This window comes from Amphiura filiformis, chromosome 13 (genome assembly GCF_039555335.1).
Source record: "Amphiura filiformis chromosome 13, Afil_fr2py, whole genome shotgun sequence".
In the NCBI taxonomy this organism is placed as follows: domain Eukaryota; kingdom Metazoa; phylum Echinodermata; class Ophiuroidea; order Amphilepidida; family Amphiuridae; genus Amphiura; species Amphiura filiformis.
Window position 1 is genome coordinate 4312616 of NC_092640.1, and position 24184 is coordinate 4336799.

A 24184-nucleotide genomic window follows, 5' to 3' on the forward strand; every position below is an offset into this window, starting at 1 on the left:
ATTTAATTGGATTTCTTACGTCATTTGGATTCCACATATGGTCTTTACGTTGTTACATAAATTTGAAAAATATGAAATAAATTCCAAACATTTGGTAGCAAATGTGATCAATTGGTACCAAATGTGATCCCATCTACATCCTTAAGAATTTTGGAAGCTAATTCATAGCGATTTTGCCCAATATATAGTTTGTTACCGTAAAATGGGGTGACTTTTCAGAATTTTTAAACCACTGCTTCCAAACTAAACCAATTATATTTCTAATTAACTCTTTTTTGTGACATTGGGGTTCCTTCTACACCTTGAAGTTGAAAAAGATTTTTAATAATTTTGTAAGGGTGCCCTAGAGGTTGTAATAGTTTGACCAAAGTTACCCCGCATTTGGGGCAACTTTGATCACATTATTACATAATGAAGGAAAACATATAAAAAAAAAAATGATCTTCGCTGTATATGGGCAAGTTTTGTTTTTGTGACATTTGACCCCTTGCAAAATTAACCAAGCACACTTCCTTGCTCACAAATATCGATTTTTTATTTTTTCGGAAAAAAGTGTAATAAAATGCTGATTTTTTGTTTAAAAATCCCGCTTTTTTCGTAAATTTCAAGGAAATTGGACATGAGCGACTATTATTTCTTCCAAACATATTTCTTAACAAATTGACACCAAATATGATTAAAAACAATATTGCTGTACGAAAATATGACAATTTAAAAAAATATATTTGACCGACCAAAGTTACCCCGCTGACCGAAGTTACCCAATTTTACATTCTGTTTTGTATTCTTCTCTCACACTACTTTCGTCAAAACTGACTATAGGCCCTATAGTATAATTGTGATTGCACAAATGAAATTTGTAAAAGCAAACAACAAGTAAAAGCAAACAACATTCGCATCTTTATTAATTCATAACAATCTGGTTTTGAAAATTTAAACACACAAAATAATAAACAGTATGTCAAGAATAGTTATGTATAAACAACAAAAATATTATAGGCTTACACATACTGAAACCCAAAGCTATTGTATTTGTTAGCATGGTTAAAGTGATATATGTAGGATATTTCCTGATTGATATCATAATTATTATAGACCCAAAATATGAAGTTAATCAAAGATCCAAATTAAGATAATTATTTATCATGTGTGCAAATAGCTTTTGATAGCAGACTGTTTAATTCAGGGCATAACATCACAGATATTGAACACACCCTCTTCTATCCTAACATCTAATTATTATCCTGTGAAACTCCTAAATGTATAACCAATTATCCTGTCAATTATACTCCCAGTCCCACCAATTGCCAATTAATTTTCATGTGTAAGTTTTCTGGAATAGATGTGTACTAGTATTTGATATCAAAACCTTATCATTTACTATAGCAAGATTACTGCCAGATAACCTTGACTCTGCTTGAAAATATTCCAATATCTGTGGACACATGTACTGAGTTACATTGTCCCCTGTGCTTTATACTCTAATAAGGTCAGTGTGCATGGTAAGAGGACCAGCGAATTTGCCAAATTTTCATTTCAGAAAGAGAGTTCCTAAAATATGTACTTATTTTACCTCAGCAATGCAAAGTCAACACACAAAATTCTGTTCATCCACAAGTTAAATGTTTACACATTACAAGCATAAAGCATCATCAAAACAACTTGATTCAGGTACATGCTTTCTTTATGAATTTCTGTTTCATACATAGCCTAGAAACAACAACTTTTTGTTTCCAATAATACTACCGTAGCCAGCTCTGCTGGCCCCGGCACAAAAAATATATAGCCGCCTACAGGCGATGATGCGTTCTAACTGTGATCTATCAAAAGGGATGATCACATTTTGTGACGGGTTGGCACCATTTCATAAAATCCGATACATATGTTTTAACAAAAATTCATACACTACTAGATAGTGAGAACCAATCAGAGCAAACGTTAGTAAATTACTACCCGTGCATAAATATTGTACAATTGCACCGGCGCGCACTCCGCGTAGTACGCGCAGTACTTTCGGACGCGTTCATTTTTCTTACGGGAGGATGCATTTATATTTGCTTGCATTTTCCAACATTTTTAGTGAAAATTTTGTAATAAAATAGCAAAAATCGCGGGATTTTAGTCGTGTATGAAATAGGTTAATAAATGCGTATCACCTGTCGGGAGTGAAATTGTACAAAACGATGCACTTGTACTGAGATGTTGATGAGTCTCCTTCGGGGCTCGTGCATTAGACGCATCAACATTTCAGTACGCGTGCATTATTTTGTTATACAAGTTATACTCGTTTATTAACATAAAATTAATCATACCTTCTTGATAACGACAGCCAATGACTTCAAATCTTAGTGCTAACCAGGCATGCCATTTTGTAGGTACAATACGGAAGAGCCTAGCTCTAATTGGCTGGGGGAACGTGATGGTAACAATTGTTTTCCCGTCACTGTTGGCATCGAATGTCTGAAATGAAAATTGGACATTTAGACAATAGAAATACAGTTTAGTTTATACGATCAAAGTGTACATGCACGACCAACTAAACATGCTAAATAAGACCCGCACAAACCCATGAATACGCGACCATGACTTCCCTTCGGGGCAAAGGGACAAGGACTGACATTTCCTGTCTCATCAACACCCGGGGCACTCACATTTTTTTTTGGGTAGGGGTGTGCCACCGCCAGTTTCGAACTCGAGGTCTAGGGAACTGATCGCCCGTCAAATAGGGAGGGTCTAGGGAACTGATTGGCCGGTCAAAAAAGGGGGGTCTTGGGAACTGATCAGCCGCCAATTGGGGTCTCGAGAACTGATCAAGGGTAATTTCAATTTTTGTTGTTGCATTTGTGCCACAGATTTTCGAAAGAATCGATTTCGATCCTTGTCAAAAATTGTGCATCGAATCAAGTATATCAGGATGAAAAATAAATTAAATGTATCTCAACATCTGGACCTGGATCATTCCAAGCAGAATGTCTGCATCACACTTGAATCCAGATTAGGGACCGATCGTTATTTACGGCAGGGTGGGGATGGGCGTTTTGGAAAAAAAATAGACAAAAAAAAATCGCGTTTCCCCCTCGCGTCCGCTCAAAATTTCCACGTTCCCCTTGTTTTCCCAATTTCTCCATTTAAAACTTCACAATCCCCCCTCCTGGTTCAACTAAAAATGTCAGGTTCCCTCCTCTCAAGACTCAAAAAAGAAAATTGTGTTCCCCCTAAATTTTCCCATTACCCTCCTGCCATAAATAACGATCGCCCCCTTAGTACAGGGATCTATTCTATACGATGATTTTTATTTTTGGGTGGATCATCTAGAAAGGATAAAATTCTAATTGAGAAAATATTCTAGGTATAGCATAAAAAAATTACAAATAGCCTAAATTCTCTGTACTCATGGTAATGGCCTACTTTCTCACCTACTGCATAATTATAGCAGCAGTACTACAAGCAAACCTGAGATTGCCGCAAAGTAAAACATTATAATTAGTTTTATGTGAATGGAGCCATGAATGTCAAGTGTGCAGAATTCGGCAGTCTTTCCACCAGGCTGATAGATCGAAAATCACTTCTAAATTCACTACTTGGGCCAGCCAATGAAGTGTACATATTTGAGGTACTATAGTCATAATATTTACTTCCAGTTTTATTCCCAATGATGTGCACAGCACAGCTTGCTCAAGTTTCGAGTGATGTTTACATTTTGAAAACAATCACAAACTGGCCCAGTGTTGCCTAAAAAGGAGCCCAAAATTCACCTTATTCCTTACAATGTGTAAAATGGGGGAAGAAAATGATGGAAAATCCCCATTGAAGGAAGCTTTTGGGCTTGCAAAAGTAGCTTTGTAAACGTAGCGCGGAAAACATGCCAATCTATTATCAATGAGAGCCCCGGATGAGAGCGGAGATGATGAATTCTGTGAGTCTAGCGAACGGCTAGAAAAAAAATCGAGTCATCAAGAGCGGCAATCAATGAATTCAGGGGGTCTAGGGAACGGCCAGCGGCTCTGAAAAAGGGGGTCGTCGTCGTCCCATATAGCTGGGAAATGTGAGTGCCCCCCCGGGCATCAACATTATAGAGTATAAACAGTAAAATGTTTCACTCGCTTGCTGAAGTGGCTTTTTTTTCTTTGTGTTCTTCTTCTAAACTGTAGCTCGGGGGGGGGGCACTCCCACTTTGGAGGTGACGCGTATGTAGGGCTGTTAAGATCCCCCTTTTCAGCGTCGCTGTACCCCAAAGAATATTTTTTTACGAACACATGCTCTGTCACCCAAAGACCACCTATTTTTCCATTTGATCTGTCACCCAATTTGAACAGCAACTTTCATTTATCATTGATTTTGTTACTTATTTTGAAAAAACAAAGAAATTTGAAGCCATTTAGAACTAGATACTCGATTTTCGAGTTTCTGTGGCGCTGTTTCGGCTCTCACCCAAAGATTCCATTAAAAAAAAGGCCACCCAATGACCCCATATTTTTTTTTACATTTTGCTCTCACCGAATGCCAAAAATCATGCTCTCACCCAATGACCCCATATTTTTTTACATTTTGCTCTCACCGAATGCCCCTTAGTGCGAAAGTGCCAGCCCTACACCTATATCCATTTCATATTGAAGTGCACCCCCGGGCTGTAGCTAACGCCAGCATGATTTTGAGTGCCTTTTTTGGCTGAGACTGTTTATATTTGATATATTAGTCTCAGCTTATTGGCCTGGCTTGTGCATCTTGTATGATCTCAGTCGTTTTTCCGCAGATTATAAGTTGTCAGCGTGTGTCCTTACGGACCAACCACAAACTAACACACAAATAAACAAACAAACACATAGACATACCTTGTGTACGGAACCATCCAGAATGAATTTCAATGAATTATCTGTGTCACCATATTGTATCTGCAGCTTTGTCACCCAGTAATATGTACCACCTTGTATGCGTATTCCTGTTATAGTGACAGTATCTAGGAAATCAACTTGAATCCACGAATCAGATGGACTAGCATAGCTCGTACACCAATAGTTATTATTGTTGAGTCTGCCTGCATTTGCAGGATAGCCAGGGCAAAACTCAGAGGCTGTTATTTGTTCATCTTTGATGAGCCTACTCTCCATCCCAAGATCAGTAGTGCAGTCAGCAGCTGTAAGTAATGTTAAATAATGTCATTGTGTTACAGTTTGTACATCTTTATATAAAACAGAATATTTAAGGCCCATTCAGTGATTCCACACATTCCAGGCAAATTGTACAAATTTGAAGGATAAGTCATTAACATTGTCATTAGGGTTTTTTTTAATGTAAAAGGCGGGTCCCGAGAACTTTCACCTGTTTGAGCCAACATTTCCTGCTCAACACAATGTAGTACTAGCACTACTTCCGGGCTCTGTTGCTATCGCGCTACGCGCTCGGTTAAACGGCTCGCGCTACTCGCTCAAATTAGCGCCTCGCGCTTCTCGGTCGCTTAGTCCGCGAGGGTCACAAACTGCGGCTACACAATAGCAGACAGAGCCAGGTTTACCACAAGGCACAGTGGGCATGTCATAATATCATAACACACAGTCAACCACCTTAAGACTTTAAGCATTAAAATAGCAACTTCTTGCGGGTTACGCGTGCACTTTTCACGCCTTAGAATTTTAGCATTTAGATGGTAAATTTTCATGCTTCTGGAAACGGGTCAGCGGGATGGCTTGGAACTAGTTACAGTGGTAGGGTGGGAGCTGGTGGGGCGTAACAGTTCGATCAAAGAGACCAGCAAAACGTTAACTGATACTGGTACCACCAAAAATTCAGTATATCTCCCCCGCCCCCATGATAAAATACTCTAGCGGCGGCCCTTTTACGTCTCACGTCGCCGGGAGATAATTAACCAAACCCGGCCGTTTTGAATTTGGATTTGTGCTTTATTTTTCGAACGGTGACCAGGGCTTTACATAATCTCACATTATTTTCTATTAATCTGATATAATTGGTTCTATGCCATGAAGTCATCTTTTGGACATTTGTTATATGCACTTTGATTTGTTTGTCTTTGGGTAGGTTGGTTGATTGCAGTGGCGTACCGTGGCTGCTCCTACCCCGGGGGCTGAAGAAATGTAAATTTTGCCGCCCCTTGCAGCAACAGTCCGAAAAGGTTGACCCAATTTTTTTCCAGCCAGGACGGCTCTCGAAAATCTATAAAGAGTAGGAGCTAAAAATGTTTTCACCAAATTTTTTTAAACGTTTAATTTAACAGGTGTTACACCCCCCCTAATTACCCCCAACGGCGCCTTGCCGCCCACTAATTACAGCAACCTCGCCTTGCCGCCCCTTGCCGCCCATAAAGTCACGCCCTTTTTTACGTTTGTTCATCTTTTGCCGCCCCTTTATCTTCCGCCGCCCCTTCTTTTTTGCCGCCCCTGCTTTTACTCCCGGGGCTGGCGCCCCAAAGCCCCCCAAAATACGCGCATGGATTGGGTTCATTTTCCTTTACGTGAATAGTTAATAGTATAAACATATATCAGGTGTAGTTAACTGAGGTGGTAAGAAAATAATATAAGCCGCCATCAGGAGATGAGGCTGTCAATCGGGTCACTCACATTTAATGATTTTTCCTTATTCATTGAATATGGATCCGGATTGAAAATCTGAACCACTGCTTAATATTAGCTCAGTTCATACATGGTTGTGGTCTTCCAAAAAAGGGTGGTCACATTTTGTGACCTTAAGCACCATTTCCGATGTACTTTATGTTTTACGAAAAGGAATCATACCTTTGTGATAACGACAGCCAATGACTTCAAATCGTATTCCTACGTATCCGGAATGCCATTCTGTAGGCACAATACGGAGGAACCTAGCTCTAATTGGCTGGGGGAACGTGATGATAACAATTGTATATCCGTCACTGTTGGCATCAAATGTCTGAAATGAAAATTAGACATTTAGACAATAGAAATACAGTTTATACGATCAAAGTGTACATACACGACCAACTAAACATGCTAAACAAGATCCACCCAAACCCATGAATACGCGACCATGACCCTTTCGGGGCAAAGGGCCCGGGCAAAGGGACAAGGACTGTCATATTCTGTCTCATTAACATATAGGGTAACAGTCAAAATGTTTCCGCTCGCTGGAAGTGGCTTTCTTTCTCTTTCTTTACGTTCCTTCTAATCTGTAACTAATGCCAGCATGTTTTTTGGGTGCTTTTTGGCTGAGACTGTTTATATTTGACATATCTCAGCTCTCTCTCTCTTTGATATGTCTCAGCTTATTGGCATGGCTTGTGCATCTTGTATGTATGGTCTCAGTCTTTTTTTCGTAAATGATATTACCATGATTACAAGCTGTTAGCTTGTGTCCTTAATACGGACCAACCATGTTAAACAAACTAACACACAAACAACCACATAGACATACCTTGTGTACGGAACCATCCATAATGAATTTCAATGAATTTTCTGTGTCACCATATTGTATCTGCAGCTTTGTCACCCAATAAGGACCTTGTATGCGTATTCCTGTTATAGTGACAGTATCTAGGAAATCAACTTGAATCCACGGATCAGATGGACTTGCATTTCTCGTACACCAATAATTAGTATTGTTGAGTCTGCCTTCATTTGCAGGATAGCCAGGACAAAACTCAGAGGCTGTTATTTGTTCATCTTTGATGAGCCTACTCTGCATCCCAAGAGCAGTGTTGCAGTCAGCAGCTGTTAAGTAATGTTAAATAATGTCATTGTATTAAAGTTTGACATCTATATAAATCAGAATATTTAGGAAGGCGCTTGATGGTTGTTACACAAGACTACTGAGAAAAGCACTTGATATTACTTGGCAGTCACATACCACCAATAAGGAACTGTACTGCAATCTCTCCCCCAAATTTCCGAAATACTGAAAATGAAAAGGCTGAGATTTGCTGGACACTGTGCCAGAAGCGAAACCGAGGTAGCCTCCAGAGTTTTGCTGTGGCAGCCTACGCATGGTAAAAGATCAAGAGGACAACCACGGAAGGACTACATCGAGCAACTAATTGAGGATACTGGGCTAGAAAGACAAGACATCAGGAACTGCATGCAGAACAGAGTTGTGTGGAGAGCTAACAGCGGAGTCCGACTAGACAAGTCGACCTAAGCAAGCAAAGCAAAGCAAGTAAGCAAATGTTTAACCAAAAGGAATCATACCTTTGTGATAACGACAGCCAATGACTTCAAATCGTATTCCTACGTACCCGAAATGCCATTCTGTAGGTACAATACGGAAGAACCTAGCTCTAATTGGCTGGGGGAACGTGATGATAACAATTGTCTGTCTGTCACTGTTGGCATCAAATGTCTGAAATGAAAATTAGACATTTAGACAATTGAAATACAGTTTATACGATCAAAGAGTACATGTACGACCAACTAAAGATGCTAAATAAGACCCGCTCAAACCCACAAAATACGCGTACATGGCCCCTTCGGGGCAAAGGGACAAGGACTGATATTTCCTCTCTCATCAACATAATAGGGTAACAGTAAAAATATTTCAATCGCTTGCTAAAAGTGGCTTTCTTTCTCTTTCTTTATGTTTTTCTAAACTGTTACTAATGCCAGCACGTTTGTGAGTGCCTTGGGACTGCGACTATTATATTTCACATAATTATTAGCGAATTAAGTCTCAGTTTATTGGCCTGGCTTGTGCATCTTGTATATGGTCTCAGTCGTTTTTCCACAGATGATGTTAACAAAATCATGTTAACAAAAACTTACACACTGTGTGTAAGTTTTTGTTCTACAAACACATAGACATACCTTGCGTACGGAACCATCCATAATGAATTTCAATGAATTTTCTGTGTCCCCATATTGTATCTGCAGCTTTGTCACCGAATAAGGACCTTGTATGCGTATTCCTGTTATAGTGACTGCATCTAGGAAATCAACTTGAATCCACGGATCAGATGGACTTGCATTTCTCGTACACCAATATCTATTATTGTTGAGTCTGCCTGCATTTGCAGGATAGCCAGGGCAAAACTCAGAGGCTGTTATTTGTTCATCTTTGATGAGCCTACTCTCCATCCCAAGATCAGTATTGCAGTCAGCAGCTGTAAGTAATGTTAAATAATGTCATTATATTAAAGTTTGGACATCTATATAAATCAGAATATTAAAGGCCCATTCAGTGATTCCACACAATCCAGCAAGAGTGTAAACATGTAAAATTGGGTTATAGTATAAGTGTTTTAATTGAAAAAGGCGGGTCCCGGGAACTTTCACTCGTTTGAGGTAACATACTAGAGAGATTGCGAAGACGCGTTCACTGCTAACGCCATACAGTTTACGTGTCACGACATTATGCGGTGGAACGTCATAGTGCCATTCGCATCCAAACTAGTCTCCTACACATCCGTTTGGTGTCGGTTTTAACGCTCGTCGTTCCTACTTGTATGTTCGCGATAGCTGCATACAGTCTGGCCCAGGACTACATCCAAACACAATTGCAATAAGCTCAAGGTGGCGCTATGCTGAGACAAACATATCAAGAGATATGAAGCACCTATTCATTCGCTTTGAGTGCATCGAACCAGAGAAGGTGAAAATATATTCTTATCTTCTCTGATCGATTCCACTTTCTTCGGTATCGATATGCAAATACGACTGACTGTATATCTATTGCGCTAAGCGTTCAGTCCAGTTTAGCAATATTTGAATTTTGCGAACTATTTGAAAATGAGTATTGTTCACACGTGTATGCCATATGTCTAAATAACCTAAACATAGTTCGAACAACAAGAAATAAACCCCATTATCATGTACATTTCCGTTTTAAAGCAAAATAAAAATAGATAATTTAATATGCATTGTCCGATTACCCCCAGCAAACACAAATAGTTTACAGAAAACGTTAAATGTCGGATTAAAGGTTATATAATAGGGTATAAAGCGGTTTAATAACATTCAAAAAACATTTTGTTCAAAACTTAATTGTTCCTAACATAATAGACTTTTAAAAGTACAACAAGTTTTGACAAATTATTTTGCAAAAATGTTTGCCAAAAATTTGACAATTTCGAATGTTTGTTTAAAATGATGTTGTGTTATTTTCTTCAGCATAACATGTATTGAAACACATGATCATGTTTTAAAAATATTCTGGTGTTTGCTGGATAGTATCCATAAGCAAAACACTTTGACAGCTGTTCAACTCAACGAAATAGCAACGGTGATAAACGACGTTGCATGAACTGCTATTGCCCGTCCAAAACAGACAATTCATACCACATTGTGCCGCAAGACGACACGATCTTGCCTAAAACACCTTAACGCAAGATGTTTTTGGACGGCATCATCCACACACAAATGAAAAGGCAATCTTCCGTTCGAATTTGCGTCGAAAAATGTCAAAATCTATTCACCTCATCTCATCTATACTAGGTCAAATTTTAACAAACAAAATGGCTTTTATTACATGTCGGACTCTACTTGTTCAATCAAGTTACTTTCAATCGCTTCATAACATGACAAACATGAGATTTTTCTGCATTTTTAATGCGTTTTTGGTCATTTTGGAACGTCATTATTTGCTACCAACTGCAACGTGACCGCGTTACGGGAATTATACGATTGACTAATTCACAATGGATTTCACACTCTAGAGGGCATACTAACTCATTTTCGACTAGTGTAATATGCGGTTGCCGTTGCGGTTTCACGTTTGACGTAAAAATCGCAATCTCTCTTCTATTAAAAACAGACAGGTCCATGTTTACCACAAGGCACAGTGGACATGTCATAATATCACAAATGTTTGTGCGTTACGAGTGCACTTTTCAACCCTTAGCATTTTAGCATTAAGATGGTAAAGTACTTCCGGAAACGGTTCAGCTGGATAGCCTAGAACTAGTTACAGTGATGGGGTGGGAGCTGGTGGGGGTGAAACACCTCTATCCAACGGGTCAGTAAAAACATAGTCAGGCGTACAATTTACTGGGGTGGTAAGAAAATAATATAAGCCGCCATCAGGAGATGAGGCTGTCAATCGGGTCACTCACATTTAATGATTTTTCCTTATTCATTGAATATGGATCCGGATTGAAAATCTGAACCACTGCTTAATATTAGCTCAGTTCATACATGGTTGTGGTCTTCCAAAAAAGGGTGGTCACATTTTGTGACCTTAAGCACCATTTCCGATGTACTTTATGTTTTACGAAAAGGAATCATACCTTTGTGATAACGACAGCCAATGACCTCAAATCGCATTCCTATCCAGGAACGCCATTTTGTAGGTACAATACGGAGGAACCTAGCTCTAACAGGCTGGGGGAAAGTAATGGTAACGATTGTATCGCGGTCACTGTTGGCATCATATGTCTGAAATAAAAATGGGACATTTAGACAAAAGAAATATAGTTTATACGATTAAAGAGTACTGCACTACTAACTAAACATGCTAAACAAGACCCGCCCAAACCCACGAATACGCGTACATGGCCTCTTCGGGGCAAAGGGACAAGGACTGTCAGTTTCTGTCTCAGTCAACATATAGGGTAACAGTAAAAGGTAAAAAATGTTTTAACCGCTTGCTATAAGTGGCATTCTTTCTCTTTCTTTATTTTTCTTCTAAATTGTAACTACTCCCCATTCAAGAAAAATACAGCAATACTTTTTTGGGATTAAAAAATATTATCAAGTTCGGCCAAATGAAATATAGCTCAATCCTTATTATTTAGTACTAACTGGAGATAAAAGAAAAAGTTCACTATTTACCAATTTTCTTGAAAAAAGAGCCACAAATGCATATTGGCATGTTTTTTGACAATCGAGTTACAAAAATCAAAGACATGAAACAAGTCCAAGCATTCAAAAATCTTGTGTTTATGCCAAAATTTTGCTCCAATTGTCACCTTCTTGTGTTTCATTAAAAAAAAATTTGTTATAAGAATGAAACATGTCTTTTCCAATAATTGAAATTAGACTTTGTACAAGTCATTAGACTGGATTGTCACATAATATGAAAAGCACCCTAAAATGCATGTTTGGCCCTTAATTCATAAATTCGGTCAAATAGGGATATTTAACTTTTATTGCCAGTTAGAACTAAATGAATAATTAGGTTTGAGCTGTGTTTCATTTGGCAGAAGTTGATAATATTTTTTTAATCTCAAAAAATTAGTGCTGTATTTTTCTGGAATGGGGAGTAATGCCAGCATGCTTTTGAGGGCCTTTTTGGCTGAGACTGTTTATTTGATATCAGCTTATTGGAATGACTTGTGCATCTTGTATGTATGGTAAATTATGGTCAACGTGTTTTTTCCGATGAGATTTAGGGATTCAATCATGTTTCACCGTTGTTCATCACCGTTTAACAACGATGCGGCCGCGTCGTCTGCGTGGTTTACTTCGCGAGGGCAGCTTTAGCTGCCCGAGCGAAGTAAACCACGCAGACGCGCCGGACGCTAAAGATCGTATAATTCACATGATTATTTCATGAGGAATGTTAGTTAATCATTGCCCCTCAGCCTTACAAAAACTTAAATGATTTCTCTGTTGATATCGGCAATAAAACTACAGAATAAAACTGCATGTTTAGCCGCTGCCTGAAAAAATATTGAATTCAACTTGTAAAGCTTGAATACGCACACATGTTCCAGGCATGACGAATTTTACGCGCTCTAGCGTAACGCGTAGTCTCGCTCGCGTTCGCGTATACGCTACAGTAAAAGTGTGGATTCATCATGGATTAACAACGGTTGGCTCCTGTACAAAGGTATAGGAAGAGTTGTTGAATACAAGCTGTTAGCGCGTCTCCTTGCGGACCAACCATGTTAAACAAACTAACACACAAACAAATAAACAAACACATAGACTTACCTTGTTTGCGGAACCATCCATAATGAATTGTAATGAATTTTCAGTGTCACCATATTGTATCTGCAGCTTTGTCACCAATTCACTGGATGCACCACCTTGTATGTGTAATCCTGTTATAGTGATCGTATCTAGGAAATCAACTTGAATCCACGGATCAGATGGATTTGGGTTTTTCGTTGCCCAATATCTATTATTATTGAGTCTGGCTTCTTTTGCATAATAGCCCTCAGCGTAAAAATCAGAGGCTGTTATTTGTACATCTTTGATGAGCCTATTCTCCATCCCAAGAGCAGTATTGCAGTCAGCAGCTGTAAGTAATAATGTCGATGTATTAAAGTTTGGATATCATCTACAGGGTGAGTCAAAAAAAGTGCAATAGAGAAAAGAATCCATTTTTATTTAAGAACCGAGTTGAACCTTTTGGGTTTTAAAACATTTTATATGTGATATATCCATCAGTAACCTTTTGTGAAAAAATCATGGAATTGGCATTTACCGTTTTATTTTTATGACACATTTTATAGCGATACCCAATTTTAATGTTTGTCCAAGAGACATCGAAAATTTGAATGTCAGCCCACTCTGTGTAAGGTAGATTTGGAACAACTGTCATTTTCTTAACCTCATTGGCATTGAAATAAAATGGAGCACCCAAAGTGTTATTGCCCTTGGTCTTGTTTAAGAAGAAGAAACATACAAATTTGTCAAAATGAAATGCGCGCAAATTGAAGTGGAGTGAATTACAAAATATCCAGTAAGTTGGACATATTGAGATTTAAAAAAAACCCGAGTTGGAGTCGAGTGAGGTATGAACGACTTAAAGTAATGTTAGAAAGTTTGTTTGAACAGAAAAAAGGAAATTAAAATAACGCAAAAATCAACCTTATTTAAGTTAAAGCCAGTTTCAGAGCTGGTGCCTTTACCGTGCATTGTGTGCTCCCATACAAAATACATGGTACCTCGTGGACAAATAACGAAATTGGGTTATCGCAGCAAAAGGACTCATAAACATTAAACGGTAGTCGCAATTCACTTCAAATTATCATAGAAGGTGACTAATGAATGTGACATTTTTAGAATTTGTCAATAATGGAAAAGTTCGACATGGTTCTTGCATAAATATCGATTCTTTGCTCTATTGCACTTTTTTTACTCACCCTGTATATAAAACAGGACATTAAAGGCACATTCAGTGACTCTACACATTCCAGCAAAAGTGTAAACATTTAAAATGGTGTATAACTTGATTAAAAGTGAAAGATTAAAATTGTCAGATGATAATATTGACATGAACTTTTTTCCCACAAAACGCGAAAACCAGCAGTATTGTAGTTTTACTGGGTATCGTGACTTTTGCACAACGAAACCGATACATGTTCCAAATAGCCTTTGTATTGACCCTTTTCAATTGTTGACTTCATCAGGTGAGCACTTGTTGGTTCAAGTCATATTAATTGGTTCATAAGTAAAAATCAAATAAGTCTTGTGCAAAGGTTTTGTATTTTGTAAGTATACACAATGTTATTAACAAACTGTTCATCTTATTTCCACATTAAGATGCATCCATTGCTTAAATTAGGACGTAATTACGAATTACCCTTAAATGTGGTCTAGTCGAAAACTGGCAAATGTCACTAACATTTGTGTGTCTGTTGAACCCTTCGATGTTTTCTTTTCATATAAAACATGTTTCATTTTGTTTTGAAGTCCCAATGCATGCCAGGGAGCTCAAATAGGGCCAAAATATTTATCCTGACTAAGCAATTTCACAACCACATCTTGAAAACATTTTTATGGTCATAATCCAAAGCTCGGATGCTTACTAAACTTTTGGCTTCAGTTTTTAACCGTTTCCGATGTACCAAATCTCTATTTGCTTTAACCAACACATCTTAACAGCCTAACATCACATTTTTATCAAATAACTTTTATGTTGTAGCCTAGATTAAAGAGTATAATCATGGGCAATTTCATATGATGATGGAGGTAGAACTTTTTGAATGACCCTCGCATAAAAGGAAATGACTATTTCAACATAATTAACAAGTAAAGTAAAAAGTACGTAGCTCTTGGAATGATTTTACAAGAGCGAAATGAAAATCATTGATTTTACTGTAGATACCAATGGTTGGCCTCACCCCATCCCCAAATCGTTCTACGATTAGCTTCGGTCGTTTGGGCGTAAACGCGCGTTTTTTTATGACGGATAAAATTCCCTTCGTAGTTCTAGGGTTAAAGGCTCATTCAGTGATTTGCTCCTCCGGACAATCTGAAAGAATTATCAAAATTTAGATTTTGGTACCTTTGTCATTGTCAAGGATGTGCTAACATAGCCTGCTAGTGGTTAAGCCGTGTATTTAAGACAAAATAAGGCATTTTACATGAATCTGTAATTTTTATAAACTGACAGTATATAAATTAGCTACATGCATTTGAACGGGGCATCAACTGTTTTCTTCGTTTTTGCCAAAATTTACATTTCAAAAATAGCAATGACAATTTGAATGACTTATCCTTCACTTTTAAGCAATTTATAAGCAAATCTAATTTTTTAACACTTTCGCTGGGTTCACTGAATAGAGCTATTACAATTTCATGCAAAATACGAAGCCCATGCCCCCACCTTTTGGCAAAATGACCATTTTTTGTTTCTTTTCAGCGACTTTCTGACAATTCAAGCCGAATGCCCCCCCATAAACCACAAGACGGGTTGACGCTAATGTGTATTATAATGCGTATGTCTGCTTTATTTGTGTCAATATTTGATTGCAAATACCACTAGTTCGTGCTCCCTCCGTCCGACCCACCTTAATCTCAAAGAACTGTTTCCTGAACTTCAACCTATAGTTTTGTTTGCTTTATCATCATGATCATGGACAGGAGATATTCCATGGTTACGGTAGTATTAAAGTAAAAAAATCAATTTCCTGATTTTATCAATGCGGGATTGCGGGTCAACAAACAAATGAAACGGATATGAATTCAATAGCACATTAAAGGAACATTAAACATGAGTATTTGTTGTAATGAATCTTTAAAAAACATTTTGTTATTTTATTTTGGTCTAAATGTGACTGCATGGTTTGTGCAACCAATTGTTTTGCTGCCTTTCTCTACTCTTATAATTCTATTTTATGTTGATTTGTGTTTTCTCATTATCGATTCGATTAAGAACAAGAATCAGTAAATATTAAAAGATTGAAAAAATGCTTCCCATCAATTGGGACCATTCCAGACAAAAATGTGGCATTAAAAAATATTTCGGCCCTTAGTCGGGTGAATTTTGGCAGGAAACGGGAGGAGGATAAAAGATGTACCCGGGTTATTTTGGGAGAGATTCTTTCCTTTTTCCTTTTCATTTGCTTCTTTTCTCATTTCCTTTTTCTCCTTCCGCCTTTTCCTTTCCTTTGCCTTCCCGATTTTCTCTTTTATATTTTGTCATGGGATACTTTTTTCTTTCATTTTTTTTATTCAGCCCAGCCCTGGCTACGCTATAGGCCCTACTGTTTTATCTTCAAATCTCTGCTCATTTCATAGACATGGTATAGGTTTTTTAGCTTAGCTAGAGCGTTTTGTTTAAGTCTGGTCCCATTAGTACAAAAGGGTGCCTCTGCACGGAGCCGCAGTTTTTTAAACAAACAAGCAAATACACAGACTGAAACAATAAAAATTATACAATTCCAGTTTTGCTTCTCAAAAAAAAAAGAAAAAGATCATGGCAACAAGGTTATATGCAGTGGAATCAGTAACTTGGCCAACAGAAAAACTTTACTTGGTTTCTATACTAGTTCGGGCTCAAACGCTACGCTCAATTACTAAGTAACTGAATCAGAAAACGAGTTGGTCCACTTTTTACATTTTCTTTCATATCAAGCTTGCATGATAAAATGGACTTTCATGATTAGTAATTACATTTTTGCTTTTCAGAAAATAAATGGCGTAAATGTGATATGCAGTAGAATCAGTAATATCTTGGCTAGCAGAAAAAGTTTAGCTGGTGTTTTTCCTAGTTCAGGTTTTAACTTAATCGCCCGAGTTGGCCACTTTTTGCCAATTTCGCACATCACGTTTGTGCCGCGTAAAATGAAGTCAAAATCTCAGAACAAATGCAAATGGTTTTCATGTTTTTCTATCATTTAATTGACATAAGTAAATGAATAATATGATATTTATTTCAAAATCATAAATTAAAATACCAATTCAAATGCCCCATTGTTTAAAATTATCCATCGTACGTGCACCGACCAAATGGTTCATGATTCAACTCAATTCAGTCACTTTAGCTACACAAAGAGAAAAAAAAAACTCGCCCAAGCTTATGTAGTAGCTTAAGAAATTACCCTGACGACTAAGTAAAATTCAATACAATCAATAAGTGACATGTTAGCCTGATATTTTCTAAATTATATATATTTTTATTACAACCTGTAAATAGTTTACGCTTACCATCGTTATTCACGTTAGATGCCATCTTCTTCTTGACGCATGCAGTAACAATTGCTGAAGAAAGGTTTTAAGAAAAATATTTCTTAGTAAATTCCGAGGATACTAAATTAGGTCACAAACAACATTAGTATTTGTCAAAGGCTAAAAGCTGAAATTTCAGAATAATGAATAATTGAGGATTATCTCTATTAAAATGTACTTAAAAAACAAAAATTGGTGCGAAAGTGGTCGTTAAAAGATAAAACATCCACACGGCCTAATCAGACCAAATTCCTTTTAACATGTTTAAGCTAGAAAATAAATGTAAAGAGTGCCTCCCGACCCCCCTGTAATGTCGTTATTTGGCCAGCACTGTCTCATTTTTTGGCTGATTTCGATAACATCGGTGCAAAATATTACTCGAGACACGATAGGATATAATACATGTATAACAAATGCTCCGTCGCTTTAAAGGAAGTTGGGCATATGGTCTGGTATTTCCTATAGTATATCTGCTCTCTGTCATATAAGACAAAACATATAAATACTTAATAATCAACTTACATTTTGCAGGAATCACTAAGATGTGTTGACCGTAACAAAATCTTCTCCGGCCAATGATGGGCTACAGTGAGCAGAAACATTTATCTTGATTGAATATATTACGAAACCTAGGGATTTTCCCGTGTGACTGACAATTACTTCACCTCCTGATTTGCCAGACTATAAACAAGAGTTCAGATTGCAGGTCATTCAATAAGTTATGCATCTTCCACACCTATAATGGATATACGCGTTAAAGGCCTATTCAGTGATTTGCTCATCCGGAGTATCGTATAAATCATCAAAATTCAAATTTTGGCACCCTTGTTAGTGTCATAGATGTGCTAACATAGCCTGCTATGGTTTAACATGTTTAAAATGGCCTGCCACAAATGCTTGCAAAACTTTTGCCCGCCCCTTGGACTACCCCTCCCCCGCCAGCAAAAACATTTTCTTCCCCCTCCACAGGTTGGGCAGTGGCATTGACTAAATTTATGTGACGCGGTTGTGCTTTTTCAACTCCCTCTCATCTTTCAACTCCCTCTCACCCAATGACCCTCATTCATTGTCATTTTTCTTCCTGTCACCAAAAGAACCCACTTATTCAAAGAAATTGGACTAATTTTTGATAATCTCTCATTGAATTTCAAAAGTCTTCCGGAAAGACCCCCTTTTCTGGTAACTAAATTTTCCCATTCTCACGGAAATGCCCCTTTTTTAGCCTTTTTACTAAATGGCCCCCCTTTGTTGATGTCAACGCTCTCACCAAAAGACCCCTAGTTTCGAATAGTGGAGCAGCGGAAAGCGGACTCAAAAAACAGGTATTCTCAATTGCCGCCACGCGATAAACGCAGCCTCAATTTAGCAGCAGCTTTTTGGCAACACGACGAGCCCAGCCATTGTGGTCTTTGGGGCCGAACTAGGGTTAGGGGCAAAGACCAAAAAATTGGCATCATTTTGCTCTTGTGTTACTGTGATAATTTTAGCCCAAAATCATGGTGATTGGGGTGTGTGTGTGGGTGTGTGTGTGTGTGTGTGTGTGTGTGTGTGTGTTTACCAGATTAATTTAGAATTGAATATATGAATACAAAAGCCACCCAAGTCCATACTTTGGCCAAATTGAGTTAAGCATGGGAAATTGTTGCTATACATAGGCCTGTCATATGTATGAAAGAACAACTCAAATTCATCCTCTGTGTCTATTGAGCATGTGAAAATAGCATGTATGACAGAATCACCCAATTCCATGATTTGAGTCTTGTAACACATTGATTAAGGAAAGTGTGTGGTTTATATTACATGGCAGAATGCTTATCAACATTATACATACCTGTGTGCTTTATTTTGTATAATCTTACTAGTGGTAATCTCATTCTAACATTGTTGTCTTTGTATATGATTGAAAAAGCCACCCAAGTCCAAAATTTAAAATTAACCCCACGAAGTCCCTGAAATGCTAATCGTCATACCTAATACAGGTTAATCCACTCATTTGCACGTAAAACTTACCATATTGACCAGGTAAATCTAAGTGAAGGAATTAAAATGATACACAGGTTTTTCTCTCAAAATCACTTCCCACGGACTTGGGTGGCTTTTGTATTCATGTATTCAATTGAGCACAATTTTTACCAAAATAAAATTAATGTTGTGTTTACCAGGCCAATTTTCATGTTTTCACTATATCATGTATATGGGGGGGGGTGAATTGTCTTTTTTGGGAGGGACTTAGTTTTAGGGGCTGACATTTTCTTTTGGGGGATTGAGTTAGCAAACTAACCCCATGCAAAAACGACACAGCTCGAGACAAAGAAAGCTATGCGGAAAACCAAAAATGCCGAGAAATAGGCTACACAGCAAGTATTGCCTTTTACAATGTTTTACCTAAGAAATGTAAAATATGTCATTGTTTAAAATAACGTGTAAAAGCAACAATAACTTCGGGGCTGATAAACGAACTCCTGATGGAAACATGAGAGTTGAAATGTAGGTAGCCAAGTTGTGAACCACGTCGCTAGCAGCTGATCAAATTTATGGCAACGGTTTTTGTTTGTTTTAATTCTTCTTTAACCTGGGAAAATTGATCAATACGTTAATGTTTATAATCGTAACTATTACCGTATGACTTCCTAAAACTATCATGATTCGGCAATACTGATCTGGAGTGTTCTCATCTCAAACAACACCACAACCTATGGAACTACTCACATTCAGCAAAATATTTGTGATCCCTGGTCAGACAAAGTTGGCAAGATCTAGTGATCTCCAATACTCCCCGTCTTCTGTTATGTAGGATTCAGGTTTATGGTTTAGCGTTAAGGTTAGGGTTAGGGTTAGGTTCTAGGTTTAGGATGTATGGTAATAGGGTTAGGGTTATGATGTAGTGTTAGGGTGCCGAAGGTATCTATAGTTATTCCGTTATTCATATCCGAATAAAGCTTCAAATTTATATTTGCGAGGAAATCTCAAAGGAAGTATTAACAATAATCAGATATTACATGTAATTGACGTTTGAATTATATGGAATCATCCATACCGAGAAATAGAATGATATGTGTATTTTTTAGTTCAATGAACGTCTACACTCCTCAGATAATCACTTTCTTTTTATAAAAAAACGCCATATTTTATTAATCCGATTTCTATTGTCAAAATTGTGTTAGATGAAGTCGCCCCAGTGGATGGCAGCACTTCACATCACTCTGCACTTTGCACCTTAAATTTGATGTTTTTACTTTGATTTGTGAATTCTAATTTATATCAGTGGATTTGTTACAACTCCAGGATTACTACTGTGACTTTGTTTTCTCCAAATTTATGGAATTTTACCTGTTTTAAATGGATTTGTTTTTCCAAATTTGTCAAATTATTTTGTCAAATTCTGCATTGGACTCTGATGTCACCTACATTTTCATCATTATTACTACAGTGGACCAATCAAGGAGCTGTTAACTGTCATATGACTATTGATAACAACAATGGACTCCTGTAATTTGCATATTACCCAAGCCACTTGACTGAACTTATTGGAATCCACTTGACTTTGCTTCACCTACTTCTTATTGATTATTGATTACTCTTCATGCATTACAATGGATTTACTACCAGTGACTTTGATAATTGGCCTACTTGTTTTCACAAGCCCAATTTGTCTGTCTCATCAAGATGTTAATTTGTGAAACTAAACATCGCCACGAACAGACGTGCTCTTCACTCGCTCCCATCACAGTGAAAATTGACATCGAATTTCTTCAACTTTTATCCGAATTTCAGTGTGATATTTCCAAGTTTACTATTGAGCTAACTACCTAGAAGTTTCTTGGGATATCAGTTGTGCTCTAGTTGCCTACAACTTCCATTATTTCGAAACACACAACGTGTTTATTGAGACTTGAATTGAGCTGTCATACCTACGAATTCTGCTCCAGTTGCAATCGATATTTGTATTGTTTGTTCCACCTGCCTACACGACAACCCCGCGAAAGTTGCCATCTTTGACTAGTTGGATTGGATGTTGAAGGGTCCCATCGCTGTCTGAGTTCTATGTATTCCATCTCCAAGCTGCTGACACGCAAGTTAAATTATTTAGAAGCTCATATCCCAACTATTTTTTCTGCTCATACTCGACATTTCCTGCTAAATGCTCATTTACCTAGCTCATACTTTACATTTCCTCCTAAATGCTCATTTATCTAGCTCGTGCCTATATTATCATTCCAGTGGCATGTAATTCAGACCTTATAGCCCATTCCATTCTGGCTATATGCGAGTTCTATGGACTCATACGCTTCTTGTATTATGTACTGAGTTATCAAGTGGGAAAAAGTAATATTAATAACACATACCATACTCCTGTGCTCTTTTTCTCTGACTCAGACCGTGTTCGAAATAGCAACAATAACAACTACAAATAGAAATTTATCAATCTTTTGAAATCCATGCCTGGTGCAGTTATGAACTCATTCATTTGATTCTCTTGCATAACAAAAGGGATAGAAAATTTATCCCCCACTGATCAATGCTTGGCACCTCATGCTCGGTTGGAAAACACTATACATGGCAACAAATGCATATATTCTAATGATTGTTCGTGGTTCTGAATTGAATTGAAGTTGCCTTTTTATCGTTTTTATCGCTTTTACCTTTTAATGTTGTACATTATGCATGTAGCTATTTGCTAACTCTTAATAGTCCTTGGTTTTTCTGCACTTTTTAATTGCATGAATGAACCTTCCATCATTGATGCATACATAAGATTTAAGTTCGTGAATATACAGTTCTGAAAGCAAGCTCATGAACGTACTTCCAACTGGTGCGTATATTACATGGTACAGTAAAGAATATTATTCCACATGAATAGTACGGCTCAGCAATCAACCTCATGAGCCGACTTTCTTTGATGTGTGTGTTTATACATGTATGACTATGACACAGCAAATTATAAGTTTTACATAAAAGTACGCTTCAGCAAACAATATCGAGAACCAACTCGCATTCGTGCGTGTGTGTTACCAAGTACTGAAATTAATGATTGTTGCATGACATCCGATTCAGCATCAAATTCATAAATTTTATTTGGCATGCATGTTTTACCAGTGAGTCTTGTATAGCCACTAATACATTTCTGAGTTATCATTGGTGCACACGACTTACATCTATGGTACAGTGCATCAAACAGTTTTGTAAACCTGACTTTCAATGGTGTATATATGTTTTATATGTAGGGTACAGCAAATAATATAGCTCTGTAATAATTGGTAGTTGCTATTATATACTACCAGGGCAGTGCAGGCAAGATTCTCTACTGGTCTTCTTGTATAGAATTTTTTTTTCCATCTCTTACTACACTGTATGGTCACTCTGAGACTGACATCATGGACCATGTTTCTAGTTTACGTAATGAAACAAACTGCCTAGCCACACGTCGGAGTAAGAGAAGTCTAAAGGTAAATATCAAAGATGATTATGATTACCAATCCGATTATCGGATCCAACGCTCCTACAAGCTTAACAGTGGTAAGGCACTGAAAAAAAAGATTGATGCTTGCAACAGGTCTTGCATTGAAATTGAAATTAAGAAAAAAGGTCAAGTTAGATTAAAATTCAGCACTGCCAGTTATGAAGTTTTTCGCTATGAGATCAAGAAGCTCCTTTTTGGTGATGACAATGATCTGATGAATGATCTTGCTGCGGAATATACTCCCATCACTGATAAAAGTGGTACTGTAAATGTAGAAACTTGTCTTAAGGTATACAGGGTGTATCAAAATGATTGGTACCGGGCTATGTGACATTTTCAAAAATATATCAAAAATATATAATTGCTAATTAATATAGCTTTTTTACTATAAATAGAAAGGGGCATATGTTAACTTATTGATCCAATAATCTGAAGATTTATTATTTATTTATTTATTTATTTACTGTCATTTAAACGAAAATCGACGTAATCATGGTTTTACTTACACAACACAAGATGAATAGGTTCACTGCTTGAACTATTTATTGCATACATGCTCTTCAATATCTCACCTCAGTTTACATAACAAAAAAATGCTTTACACATGCCTTTAGAAAGATAGTTCCTGAAGTCCCTGCCTTACGACTCTGGCAGTATGAGGTGAAACCCTATCTTGAATGAACTTGGGATGAATCCGTTCTGTAACTGCCCATATCAAATTGTGACACGTTGCAAGACCTTTAGTTATAGCATGTTTGCATGAGATACTCCTTGCGCTTTAAAACTGTCTTCAAAATCTTCTCTGCACTTCTCCAAGGTTTCGTGTCAACCAGCGATTCTTTACTATGAATGCACGCTAAAGTGTGGAATACTGTTGAATACTTTTACCAGGTCTAACCTAACCAACACTGTCAACAGTCTATAGCCATTCTGCCACACCAGCTACTTAATAGTAATCTCAATACTACAATTTAAATTACCGCCCTGGAAGGTGTTACAAACTTATTTCACCCACCTAAATTATTCAAGTCAATAATATTACTCTCAACCAATCAAATATTGATTAGAACATTTATGAATGAAGAAATAGGCAAGGAAAAATTAAACATGTCCATGATTTTCAACATATCATTCTCACAAGGTATTTGTAGTAAAATAGAGCTTTGAAAATGGTGCTCTACTGATCCAGCGTTACGATGAAAAGTGTAAAAACACCTACTTTCCTGTAGAATCATATAACTTCTGAACAAAACGTGCTATCTTTATGATCTAAAATTCTTAGAGAAGATAAAACTACTACAATCACAAATATGTAAACAATTTACCCCAAACTGGTAAAAAAATAGTTTAAAAAATCGGTAAAAAATGAAAAGTCGTCGGTACCAATCATTTTGATACACCCTGTACAACA

The 24184-nt window shown here is 37.4% G+C and overlaps 1 protein-coding gene across 1 annotated transcript in view; it reads right to left on the reverse strand.

The window, feature by feature from the left end:
- The window catches only part of LOC140168782 (uncharacterized), a 21249-nt gene extending 3211 nt beyond the window's left edge, over positions 1-18038 (reverse strand). The window contains exons 1-10 of the mRNA XM_072192191.1: positions 17835-18038; positions 17292-17345; positions 12846-13153; positions 11198-11345; positions 8781-9076; positions 8169-8319; positions 7399-7694; positions 6747-6897; positions 4833-5134; positions 2313-2460 (exon numbers count right to left, since the gene is read on the reverse strand). Of these exons, the coding sequence (XP_072048292.1) occupies positions 2313-2460; positions 4833-5134; positions 6747-6897; positions 7399-7694; positions 8169-8319; positions 8781-9076; positions 11198-11345; positions 12846-13153; positions 17292-17316 (1825 nt within the window). The 5' untranslated portion in view covers positions 17317-17345; positions 17835-18038. The remainder of the gene's footprint in view (positions 1-2312; positions 2461-4832; positions 5135-6746; positions 6898-7398; positions 7695-8168; positions 8320-8780; positions 9077-11197; positions 11346-12845; positions 13154-17291; positions 17346-17834) is intronic.
- Positions 18039-24184: the final 6146 nt, after the last annotated feature.